Source organism: Onychostruthus taczanowskii, unplaced genomic scaffold (assembly GCF_017590055.1).
Source record: "Onychostruthus taczanowskii isolate IOZ18803 unplaced genomic scaffold, ASM1759005v1 scaffold578, whole genome shotgun sequence".
Taxonomy (NCBI): Eukaryota; Metazoa; Chordata; class Aves; order Passeriformes; family Passeridae; genus Onychostruthus; species Onychostruthus taczanowskii.
Window position 1 is genome coordinate 1 of NW_024503435.1, and position 12,946 is coordinate 12,946.

At 52.0% G+C, this 12,946-nt stretch overlaps 1 protein-coding gene across 1 annotated transcript; it reads right to left on the reverse strand.

Moving 5' to 3' along the window:
* Positions 1–3,783: 3,783 nt before the first annotated feature.
* On the reverse strand, positions 3,784–8,137 carry LOC121343095 (class I histocompatibility antigen, F10 alpha chain-like). The gene is given in 8 exon segments (XM_041417948.1): positions 3,784–3,950; positions 4,070–4,105; positions 4,204–4,311; positions 4,396–4,668; positions 4,900–5,156; positions 5,158–5,167; positions 5,934–6,197; positions 7,960–8,137. Coding segments are annotated over 8 exon segments (1,278 nt in total). The 3' UTR covers positions 3,784–3,798.
* Between the last annotated feature and the right edge of the window lie 4,809 nt (positions 8,138–12,946).

Sequence of the window (12,946 nt, forward strand, 5' to 3'; positions counted from 1 at the left end):
AGCTGACGAGGAAACAACGAGGCAAGCGACCCTCCAAAATAGGGGGCCAATTGATTTCCTTTTGTTACTCCACAACCATTACTGTGAGGAGTTCGAGGGGCTCTGCTGCATGAACCTGTCGTCAAGAGCTGAGGACGCCAGACGCACCATCCGCCAGATGTCCAAGGACGTCGACAACATCCGACAACAGACCTCGGACTGGTTGGGGGACTTGCTATCTAAAATCGGAGTGGCGGGCTGGGTGGGCTCCATCATTCGCACCGTTTTAGTTGTTATCTTCATTCTACTCTGTTTAGTTTTCGGTTTCTGCATTATCTATAAGTTACTGACCAGAATTTTGTTTGCCACAACCCTCCAAATTAATCAAGTCGAGGCTCCCACTGACCCTGCTCCCATCCCTGAAGAACCTACCTGTGAGGAAGTGTGTTGGGAGCAGGCCCCTCAATTCTCCCTATGGTTTTCAGATACTATGTCAGTTCAAGAACAATTTCAGTTTTATTTTTGTTTTAAACAAAATGGGGAGATGTTGTGGTGCAGGGTTCATTTGGTTTGTTCTGTTTCCCCCTAAAGTTATAATGGTTCGGTCCTGGGATCCCCCTCTCCCCCTCCCCTGGAACCTCTCTCTCTGAGAGTGTCAATTCGTTCTCTCCTCCCCTGTTTCCCTGGTTACCTTCTGTCAATCCCTCCCCAAATTCCTGACCATCACTCACTGTCTCCTTCCCTCTTTCCAGAAAGTTCTCCCCTCTTCGGTGGGTGATTGGATCAGGAACAAGGGTCCCTCCCTATCACATTCCCTATTGGCTAGCCGGCATGTTTCTCACGAGTTTGTTCTCTCCCAAGTTCTCCCTCATTGGTTAATGTGTTGTATGTTCCGCCCCCTTTATAAACTGCTGTATTCCTGCCTCATGGTCCCTTCTTAGCTGGCTCCCCTGGAGACAGTAAAACTCTGTATTTTACCCCTGAGGAGGGTCCCTCTTTTCTTTCTTCCACTTCGCCTGCCTGCTGCTCACTGCTGCCCCTTGCTGAGGCACTTCCAGGACGCCCCCGGCGCATCTGGGAAGTGCCCCCCCCCAGGCTGTCAGCTGCTGTGCCTTCAGCTCAGCCGGTGCAACCTCCTCCCCTGCCCGGGGGAGTAGAGAGACTCTGACAGCAGCGCGGCAGTCATGGTCATGATGATTTCATGAGCATGGTCATCTCATGGCCATCTCATGGTCACAATCATCACATGGTCATGGTTGTCTCATTGTTATGGTCATCTGGTGGTCATTATTGTATCATGGCCATGGTTATCTCTTGCAAAAGAGATCTGAGCAAAAGCTCATCATGAGCTCATCTCATGGGGTCTTTATGACCCCATGGCCATGGTTAAGTCATGGTCACCTCATGACCTTGTTCACGTTATGGCTTTGTCATGGTCATGATATGGTCATGGTTATCTCATGGTCAACTCATGGCCACAGTCATGTCATGGTCATCTGATCACCATCATCTCATGTTTATGGTTGTCTCCTGATCACAATCATCTCATGCTCATGCTCATGGTCCTCTCATGGTCACCATCTCATGCTCATGGCTGTGTCAGGGTCATCTGACGGTCGCAGTCCTCTCACGGTCATGATCATCTCATGGCCATGGTCACAGTCACGGTCATCACACAGTCATCTCATGGTCAGCTCATGGCCACAATCATATCATGGTCATGTCAGGGTCACAGCTGAGTCATTGTCATGGCCATCTCATGGTCAGCTCATGGCCACAATCATATCATGGTCATGTCAGGGTCACAGCTGAGTCATTGTCACGGCCATCTCATGGTCATGGTCATGGTCATATCATGATCATGCATAGCAATGGGGAACAAGGACACATGGACGTCCTTGCTTGCTCCAAGAAGATTGTTTATTGTAACCAACCGAGCCTTTTTATACTTTAAACTTGACCCAAACTTTACTGAATTAAGCACACATTGGCTGCCTGTCACTGTGGTGTAGCTATTGACGTGTCCCTTTACCCAATCAGCTCTCTGATCATGTGGTGTCTATGAGTCTCCCCAGCCAATCCCTGCCTTACACATGAGGTGACCACCAACCCACTCTCTGGCCATCAACCTGCAGCTGTACCTTCCCAGAGTGAGACTTTAGGTGAACAGAAGTGAACAGGATTGAGCAAAAGTGGAAAAGGTCCTTATTCTGTAAGGCTTTTCTTATTTCTCACAGTTATTGTCATCATCATCATCATCTTATGGTCATGGTCATCTCACAGTCACCTCATGATCACAATCGTCTCACAGTCACAGTTGTGCCATGATCATTTCATGGTCTTGATCAGAGCCATGGTGTGTTGTGGTCATCTCATAGTCACCTCTTTGTCAAGAGCATGTCATGGTCACAGTCATGGTCATCTCAAGGCCTTCATAATTTCATGGCCATGATGGTGTCATAGTCATCTCATGGTCATCCCATTGTCATGATCATCTTATGGTCACGGCCATCTCATGGTCATGGTCATTTCCTGATCACCATCATCTTATTCTCATGGTCACCTCACTGTAATGGTCATCTCATGATCATGTCATTGTCACTTCATCATCATCTCATGGCCACAATCACATCAGGGTCACCTCAAGGCCGTGGTTGTGCCATGGCCAACCCATGGTCATCTCTTGGTCCAAACCATCTCATGGTCAGGGTTGTGATTGTGTCATGGTCACAGTGATGGCCATGGTCATGGTCATCCCATGGTCATGGTCATCTCAGGGTTGTGTCACTCATGGTCACTCTCACGGCCATCTCATGCTCATGTCATGGCCGTGGTCATGGCCAGGGAACCCCTCCGAGATCCTGAGCCCTGATTTTGGGACACTCAAGGACCTCTGGGGACAACAAGGCCTGGTCTGACCCCTCCCCCCATCGCACTGCCCCTCCAGGAGCCTGACGCAGCCAAACCCTCCTGGGGACACTTTGGACATGGGACACAGAGCGGGAAATGAATCCCAGGCGATGGAGCTGAGTGTGGCTGGCAAGTCCCCATCCTTCTCCTGCTGCCCCTATCCCAGTTTCTGGTGTCCCCATCCCTGCTCCCAGTGTCTCCATCTCTGTCCCAGTGACCCCATTCCTGTTCCTGGCTCCCAGAGAAGAACTGCCACACACTGGAGGAGGGAACCCGGATTTATTGCCCCAAAGCAGGATATATTGCCCCAAGCAGGATTTATTGCCCAAAGCAGGATAATTTCACACCAGAAGTGAAGCATTGTGAATATCTGTGGTTCTTGCCTTTAAAGCATTGCAAAACAGGAAATAGATCCATTAGCAAGAGCAGTGGGGTGCGTGGGAGTAAGGGGATGAACTCTGCTGGCAGCTGTCAGCTTTCCTGGGAAGAGGGAAGGGGCTGGATCCAGCTCCATGGATTGCTCAGGTGGTGATTACTGCCAGGATGAGAGAGGGTCACGGTGTCACCCTGTCCCTGTCCCCATTCCACAGGATGGACCTGGCTGGAGCCCATGGACAGCAGGAGCTGCTCTCCTGATCCCACCCCAATCCTGCTGCAATCCTGCTCCATCCATCCCACCTGATCCCACTCCATCCACTCTGCCCCAACCCTGCTCCATCCATCCCACCCCATTCCACCCCATCCATCCTGCCCCAATCCTTCTCTGGAATCCCAACCTGATCCTGCTCCATTCCATCCCACCTGATTCTTGTCTGGAATCCAGCCCTGATCCCACTCCATCCATCCCACACCAATCCTGCTCCATCCATCCCTCCTGATCCTGCTCCAGGATCCAGCCCCAGTCCCACTCTACAATTCCACCTGATCCCACTCTGGACCCCGCTCTGATTCAGAATCCCTCCCTGATCCCAGTCCATCCATTCTGCCCCAATTTTCCTCTGGAATCCCACCTCGATCCTGCTCCCTACCTGTGCTCAGGCCATTGGTTCCCACGTTCTTTCCTGCAGAAAGAGAAGATCCATGAGATTCCACCATGGATCACACACCAGGATTAACCCCAGGATCCATCCTAGGATCTGCACAGAGGGGATCCAGAGCTGGATCCACCACTGGAACTCACCAGCTGCCGGGTTGTATCCTTTCCCGTCCCTCCTCCCTGTGGAAACAAAGTGGGATCAGCGTTGGTGGCACAGGATTCTCAGAATGGTGCCGGGTGGATCCGTGCCCCTTCCCGACCCCCATCCCGTGTGTTACCAGACTGGAGCCTCCAGACTCCGAATCCGATGAGGACGATGAGGATGAGGATGGCAGCGATGACGGACACAGTGACCAACACGGAGAGATTCCCACCAGATGTTGGCTCTGGGAAAACGGGATAGTGAGGAGGGGGAGGGGAATCCCTATTTGGGAATTCCAAATTCCCAATTCCCACACTCCCAGCCTCACCCCAAGCGAAGATCCCAGGCTCCAGCATTCCAGGATGCTCCACCCTGCACCGGTACTGTTCCCACTTCTCCGGCAGCGCCTCGATCCTGGCCCAGGTGTGGAAGGTGCCGTCGCTGTTGGGAACGATCCCGCCCCACTCCGGCCCCTGATCCAAGGTATCATTCCCCTTCATCCAGCTGACTACGATGGTGCTGGGATAGAATCCGTACGCGTGGCAGGAGAGGATCAGCGTCCCGTGTTCCTCTTTTCCGGACACATGGACATCAGGGGGCTATGGAATGGGATAATGGTGGAATTCATGCATGGAGTTCCATGGGAATGGGACTGGGGTGAGATCTGCCCATGGAATTCCCATTGGAATAGGATGAGAGTGATATCTACCCATGGAATTCCCACTGGAATGGGATGGGGGCAAGATCTACCCATGAAATTCCCACAGGAATTACTGTGTTCCCAAGTCCTCCATTCTCAAATCCCAAATTCCCACAGGAATTCTGCTCCCACCTTTGTGCTCCAGCTCCTTCTGCCCATATCCAACGTATTTCTGGAGCCATTCCGGGCAGACGTGACCCAGGTAATTCATCCAGCCCTCAGCCACGGTCCCTTCCTGTTCCCAGCGCCTCCTGGTGATCTCTGCAGCGCTGTCGGCCGCCACGAATCTCCCAGATCCCAGGTCAAAGGAGATGAAATCCCGCCCGTTGTAGCCCTCCCAGAAGGATCCACGGACCCTCCCGTCGGACAGGAGGTCACAGCCACTGTATGGTGTGGAGACCTGGGGGGATTGTACCCACAGAGCCCCATGGAATTGTGTCCCAGCCCCACAGAGCCCCATTCCAGCCCTATGGAGCCCTGTGGATCCACATCCCAACTCCATGGATCCCAACCCAGCCCCACAGATCCCATCCCAGCCCCACGGATCACAAGACATTCTATTCCAGCCTAATGGATCCCTGTTTCAGCCCTTTGGAGCCCTGTGAATGCGCACCTGAGTCCTACAGATCCTACCCCAGCCCCATGGATCCTCACCCCAGCCCCACAGTTTCCATCCCAGCCCCACAGATCCCATGCCAACCCCATGGATCACAACTCAAGCCCACAGATCCCATCCCAGCCCTATGGATCCCCTTCCTAACCCCATGGATCCCCATCTTAGCCCTGTAGTTCCCATCCCAGCTGCATGGATCAAATCCCAGCCCCACAGATCACATTCCAGCCCCACGGATCCACATCCCCACCTGTGGATCACAAGATATCCCATCCCAGCCTCATGGATCCCCATTTCAGCCTCTCACATCCCTAGATATCTGCGTTGGAGATCTACAGTTCCCATCCCAGCCCCATGGATCCCCACGCAGCTCTGCAGTTCCCATTCCAGCCCTACAGTTCCCATCCCAGCCCCATGGATCCCCATTCCAGCCCCCCAGATCCCACCCCAACCCCACAGATCCCATCCCAGCCCCATGGATCCCCATTCCAGCCCCCCAGATCCCACCCCAACCCCACAGATCCCATCCCAGCCACACACTCCCCCCACTCACCCCTGCTCTGGTTGTACCGCTCCCGCAGTGTCTCCAGGTTCCTGGCAGCCACGTGCTCGTTCTCCACAGCAATCTGGGTCTGCTCCTCCCAATATTCCGGCCCTTCTCCATCCTTTATCCACTGCGTCAGCAGCTCCGCCCAGCCCCACTCGCTGTCGTAGCGCGTGAAGGGGATCTCATCCACGAACCCAGTGATCATGAACTGGGGGACCCCCGGGATGGGCTCTGACACTGCCACAGTCAGGTAACGCAGGGAGTGGGGAACTGTGGGGACACAGAGATTTGGGGGGGTTGAGGGGATCATGGATCAATGAAAGGGGAACTGGGAGAGCTGGGAAGGGGTTTGGGGATCCTGGGGCTGAGGAAAGGGTGTGCAGGGTGGGAGAGGTGGGATAGACAGGAGAGGGCCTGCAGGGGGGTCCTGGTGTCCAGGAATGGGAGCTCAGGAGGTTCCAGGGTTAGGTTCCGGGGGGGGGTTCAGGGACTGGGAGATTTGGGAGGGGTTCCAGGGGATCCCTGTACCCAGGAAAGGGGGTCCAGGGGTCCCCGGTGGCAAGGAAAGGGATCACAAAGTGGGCAGACCTGGGAATGGAGGGCTCAGGGGTCCTTGATGCAGAGGAAAGGGGGAGCTGGAGGTTGAGAAAAACAGGAATGGGGGTCCAGGGGGTCCAAGGGAAAAGGAAAAAGGGCATCTGAGGGCTAGGAAAGGAAGGATGGATGAGAAACGGAGTGCAAGGAAGGATTGGTACTGGATAAGGGGGTGCAGGGGGGTCCCAGTACCCAGGACTGGAAATTCAGGGGGTCCCGGGGTACAGAATCCCCCCTGGGACCCTCCTGGACCCCCTGAGACCCCCCTGCAGGATGAGCAGGGGGTGAAGAACTGCGGGGATGCAGAGATTTGGGGGTCTGGGGGCATCCAAGAGGCAGGAACCAGAACTGGGAGAGCCGGGAAGAGTCCAAGGTTCAAGGAAGGGACTGGGAGAGGCGGGATGGGGGATCCAGGGGGTCCCTGTGCCCACAAAAGGGGGTCCAGGGGTGCCCGGTGTTAAGGGAAGTGGGGTCTGGGAGCTGGGAAAGGCAGGAATGGGGGTTCAGGGGGTCCCTGGGTCACGGGAAAGGGGGGGCTGGGGCCGGGAGAGGCGGGCGGATCCCGGGGATGCAGCTTGGGAGATGGGAAAGAGACCGAGGGAACGCGGGGGGAGGGGACGGGGGAAAGGGGGAATTCCACGGAGTTCATCTGGATCACTCTGGATCCCCCCTGCGACCCCCATGACCCCCGTCTCAGAAAGCAGCGGGAAAAAAAAGGGGGAGGACACAGAAAGTTGGGAGATCTGGGAGGTCCAAAGACCAAGGAAAAGGTCTAAAGGGTCTGGGGAAAGCGTGATGCCCAAAAATGGGGGACAGGGCGATCCCAGAGCACTGACAGGGGTGCGGGGGGGTGTCCCAGTCCCGGATAAGGGGGTGCAGGGGGGTCCCAGTGTCTGGAAATGGAGATTCAAGGGTGTCCCAGTGCCCAGGAATGGGGGTTCAGGAGATTCTCTTCCCGGAATTCGGGGTTCAAGTGGGTCCCGATGTCCAGAAATGGGTTCTCAAGGGGTGCCAGTGCTCAGGAATGGGGGTTCAGTGGATTCTGATGCCCGGGAATGGCAGTTTGGGGGAGTTTCCCTGCCCAGGAATGGGGCTCAGGGAGTCCCGGTGCCAGATGAAGGGAGACAGAGGGGTCCCAGTACTGGGGAAGGGGATTGAGGGGGATCACAGAACACAAAAAGGGGGTTATGTGTGGTGCCCCTGCCAGGGAATGGACGTTTAGGGGGTTCCGGTTGTCAGAAATGGAAGTTCAGGGGGTCCCGGTGCTCGGGAATTGCGGTTCAGGGGGGTCTCGGTGCCAGATAAGGGGGTACAGGGCGGTCCCGGTGCTGGGGAAGGGGATTGAGGGGGATCAAAGAACCCAAAATGAGGTTCAGGGAGGTCCCGGTGCCTGGAAATTGCGGTTCATGGGTTTCCCGGTTTCGGGGTTCCCACTCACCTTTGGTCGCGACCCTCGGGTCCCCGAGGAGCCCCAAGAGCAGCCCCAGACGCAGCGCTGCAGCCACGGCGCTGCTCCGCTGCAGCCCCACGCTCAGCCCCGGCCCCGCCCACAGCTCTAGCCCCGCGCACAGCCCTAGCCCTGGCCCTGCCCACAGAGCCGCCTCCGGCCCCGCCATTGGCGCCGCTATTTACTCTCCGCCAATGGCAACCCGACATGTCAGTAACGTCACCGGTCGCCGGGCAGATCCCGGTCTCTCAGGTTGGGACCGGAAGCGAAAGGGACCGAGGAGGGCGGGGAGGGGGAGGGGACGGGACGGGACGGGAAGGGAAGGGAAGGGGGAATTCCGGAGAATCCCTCTATATCCCTCTGGATCGCCGCTGCGACCGCCCTGGAGTCCTCTGAGAACCACCTGGGACCCCCTTAAGAAGGCGCCGGGAGTGGAGAACTGGGGGGACAGGGGAATTTGGGGGATCTGGGGGTGCAAAGGTGAAGGAAAAGGGCGGGTCTGGGGTCTGGGAAGGGCGGGAGGGCCGGGCAGGGGGTCTCAGAACACGTGAAGAGGGTCCAGGAGGGAGTCTCAGTCCCGGCTAAGGGGTGCTGGGGGTCCTCATGCCCAGGAACGGAGATTCAGGGGGTCCCCAAGCCCAGGAAAGGGGGGTGAGGGCAATGGGGGCTCCAGGGGGTCCCTGAGCCCAGGAAAGGGGGTGCACGGGTCCCCGCTGTTGAGGAAGGTGGTGGGTGCGGGCTGGGGAAGGCAGGAGTGGGGGGCCAGGATCAAGGAAAAGCGGGGTTGGAGACAGAGGAGACAGAGGAGAGATTAACCCAGAAATTGAGAATTTTTTGCAGATAGGGCTATTAAAAGAGTATCAGTCTGAGCTCAATACTCCTATTTTACCTGTTAAAAAGCCTGATGGATCGTACCAAATAGTACAAGATTTAAGAGCCGTTAATAAGATAACTGAGGATTTACACCCAGTGGTAACCAAACCCTACACTTTGTTAGCCTGTTAACACCTGAATTAACCTAGTTTATGGGTTTAGATTTGAAGGATATCTTCTTTTGCCTCCCTCTCCCTGAAGCCAGCCAGAAAATTTTTGCCTTCGAATGGGAGAATCCCAAGAGTGGGTGTGAGATTCAGCTCACGTGGATGGTGTTACCCTGAAGTTTAGCAGCAGCCCCAGGAGATCTGGAGAACAACTTGCAGGAATGGAGAGTCCTGGGAAGCTCCATCAGAGGAAGGATAGCTGCTGCAGTGTGTAGACGACCTCTGGATAAGTACCCGAACCCAAGAGGCATGTGGGGACTGGGCATAAGCCTCCTGAACGTTCTGGGTACAGGGGTGTACAGGGGTGTAGAGTATCTCAGAAAAAGGCTCAGGCAGCAAAGCAGTCATCTGCCTGGGTTATGAGGTCAGTGCTGAACAAAAGACCCTAAGGCAAGACTGCAAGGAAGCAATATGCCAAACCCCAAAACCCAGACAATCAAGACTGTAAGTTTGTAATTATGAACTGTTAGTTAAACCCCTGCATGCTCTGATCACGGAGGGAAACTGAGATCTCCAGTGGACAAAGAAGAAGCCACATACGCCTTCGACCAGCTGAAGAAGGCCCTCCTGTCAGCTCCAGCTTTGGGACTTCTGGGCGTGCGTAAACCATTTTTTCCCCTTTCTCATGAGAATCAAGGGATTGCTCTGGGAATACTAGCACAAGACTTAGGCCTGTATCAGAGGGCAGTTGCCTACTTTTCCAAACAACTGGATGCAGCAACTAAAGGATGACCAGGGTGTCTCAGAGCCAATGCAGCAGTGGTGCTGGACATCCAGGAAGCAAGGAAATTCACCCTGGGCCAGAAGATGACTGTGCTGGTGTCCCACACACTGTTGGCAGTGGGAAGTAAAGGGGGGACACTGGCTCTCCCCACAGAGGTTCCTGAAATTCCAAGCTATAATGGTGGAACAAGATGATGTAGAAATTGTGGTAACTAACACTGTGAACCCAGCTCCTTTCCTCAGTGGCAGTGTGGGAGAACTGGTGATCCACAATTACCCAGAGACCATCGAAGCTCCCTACTCCAGCTGCCTGGATCTGAAGGACACCCCTCTCGAGGACGCTGAGACCTGGTTTACTGTGGAAACAGCTACACCCTCAGGAGAAAGAGGCATGCTGGGTATGCAGTTACCACCTGCAGAGAGGTAATCTACTACCAACAAACACCTCTGGGCAAAAGGCCGAAATAATTGCCTGGACCCGTACCTTAGGATTAAAAGAAATCAACATTTACACAGACTCAAGGTATGCCTTTGGGGTTGTGCACACACACAGAGTGATCAAAGCATACCAGAAAGTGAGCTCTGGATTGGAAGAATGGAATGAGCTGGCGGATAGACAGGCAAAAGAAGCACCTCAGGGTGAAGTAATTGTTGAAACAGTTGAGGCAACCTTAATTCCAGATGGGCAAATTTCTATTAAAGGTAAGCCAAGGTACAGTAAAAAAGAAAAAAGCTTATTGAGAAAGCAAATGGAAGCAAGAGGGGTGGGCTATTACAGATGAAGGGAAAGGAAGGCTTGTGATCCCCTCTTATATGCTGTGGTCATTAGTGAAAGATGAACATAAAAAAGAACATTGGGGAACAGATGCTTTGTGTAATTATTTGAAAGACAGAATCATAACCAGAAACTTACACAGTACAGTAATTCAGGTAACTCACCAATGTAGCCTTTGCCTCCAAACTAATCCCAAAAATATTCCTAAACCAAAGCTTGGGCAGATGAGGAGATGATATGGACCTGGGCAGCAACGGCAAATTGATTTTTCAGAACTACCCAGGAAAGGGGGTACCAATATCCACTGGTGTTAACAGATACCTTTTCAGGGTGGCCAGAAGCTTTCCCTACAAGAACTGCAAAAGCACAGGAGATAACCAAAGCATTGTCACAAGAAATAATACCAGGTTTTGGAGTCCTAGCCACAATGTCTTCAGACAGGGGGCCACGTTTTCCACAGTATGTCGTGACCCTAAACAAACAACTCAGTAAAGTTGAGAAACATGTGGCTGGGGCTCAAAGCAGAAAATTAGATGGACCAATATATGATGACAGCCTGGGGATTACGTATGTATGAAGTGTTTTGCAGAGGAGACTCTGGAACCGCAGTGGGAGGGAGCATTCTCACCACCTTTACTGCAATCGAGATGAACGAACAAACGCCTGGATCCATCACTCCCGAGTGAAGAAGGCTCCTGAAGGACTTTGGAAAGTTATGTCAGGTGACAACGAACTGAAATTAAAACTTTCTCAGGAAAATTAACAGAGTCTAGGTGAAATGATAAGCATAGTGTAACAATTCCCCAAAGAATAAAAAGGCTTGTAGTTGTAATAGATAATCAATTAAGTGTAGCTTAGAGAGTTTCAGCATTTATGATTATTGCTATAACCACAGCTAATACAGCACCATTTCCATATAATGTAAGTAGTATATAAGTACCAAAGGAAAACCCGTGATTTTGACTCCTGTAAATCTCTGGGTCAGATACTAAAAATTACAAATGCAACTGTGTAAGAAAGAAGAAATGTTTGGGGATGTAAATATGTGTTTGTCCAGGAATCCTAAATACTGTGACAAATGCTTAACTAACTGCTCTGAGTTTAGACTCTGGATACAGAGCAAAAATCTGTCACTTTGAAATGCATCCCACCAACCAGACAACCTTACTTGTGTATGCACAACAAGGTTGTGTCTGTCTTAGCACAGCATGCCCCACTGTAATGGTAGATGAGATTACTGTGAATGAAACTCGGTTTAACTTGTGCATTTATAACTTTGCCAAAATTGAAGGATGACTTCTATCAGGCACCTGTTGTATCATATCAACATATAAAACCAAATTTCACTGCTGTCCAAGAAATATCACCTGTGCCTATAGAGATGAATTTAACTTTTGTTGTCCAAATGATATAATATAATAAACTAAGTAAAATTCTTAGAGAAATTAAACATGAAGGAAAGAGAACTTGGATTACAATACACCATGACACAGAGACTCTATGGAGAGTGTTTAAAAGAACAGAAGAAGGCCCATCCCATCATTGGTGGGAAGTGCTTTTTGGGTGATCACCAACGGCAACCAGCTTGCTCAATACCTCACCTCATCCAATTATTGTTTTGCTTACTTTAGTTGGTATAAGTTTGATTTTGTCTATTATATTACTTGTTTGGAATTGGAGACTGTTGCAGCAAGTTGCAGCTTTAACTTCAATATCGACAGCATATGGTACAGTTTTAAGAGACACCTACCACACAGCTTTACTAGATGAAGAAGAATCTGTATATTATTAAAAGAATTTACTAACCTTGAAGAAGAAGTGGGGAATGAATCGTGATTTTAAAGGGTTAAGATTTTAGCTGAGGGTTAGAACCAATTCATATTGAAGTTAGATACAACAACGTTAGGTTAGTGATTATTAGATGCTTAAGCTAAAGCTAATTATTATATTATGACCTCATTGGTAGAAAGAAGTGGAGCAAGTGACCCATTATAGGAACATACTGAAACCAGTAGAACAACGCCCAGCACCTGGACTCTGTGTTAATCCATCATGAAGCAGAGGACCTTGGATAATGCCAGAGGGTCACAGACACCTGACAAAGACCTTCCTGACTTCATCCCTGGGACCACTGATCCAATTCGAGACCACCAACCCAATTCAAGAGAAGAATTGCGCACATGTGAAGGACTAATAGCTTCATTTTAATACAAAGCGGGCATAGGGGGTGCTGGGGTTATGCATGTGTATTATTTTGAGAAATAAACAGAAGGCAAAGAACCCTATGCGGAGCGGTCACGCATTTTGGGGACAACCCCCGTGCTGCCTGCTGGTGTAATAAACACACAACTTTCTAACTTGAACTAGGTAGGGAATTTTCTTTTTCCGTGATTTTCGGTTTTAACAGTTCAGGGGTCCCCCAGCTCTGGGATCGCCCCTC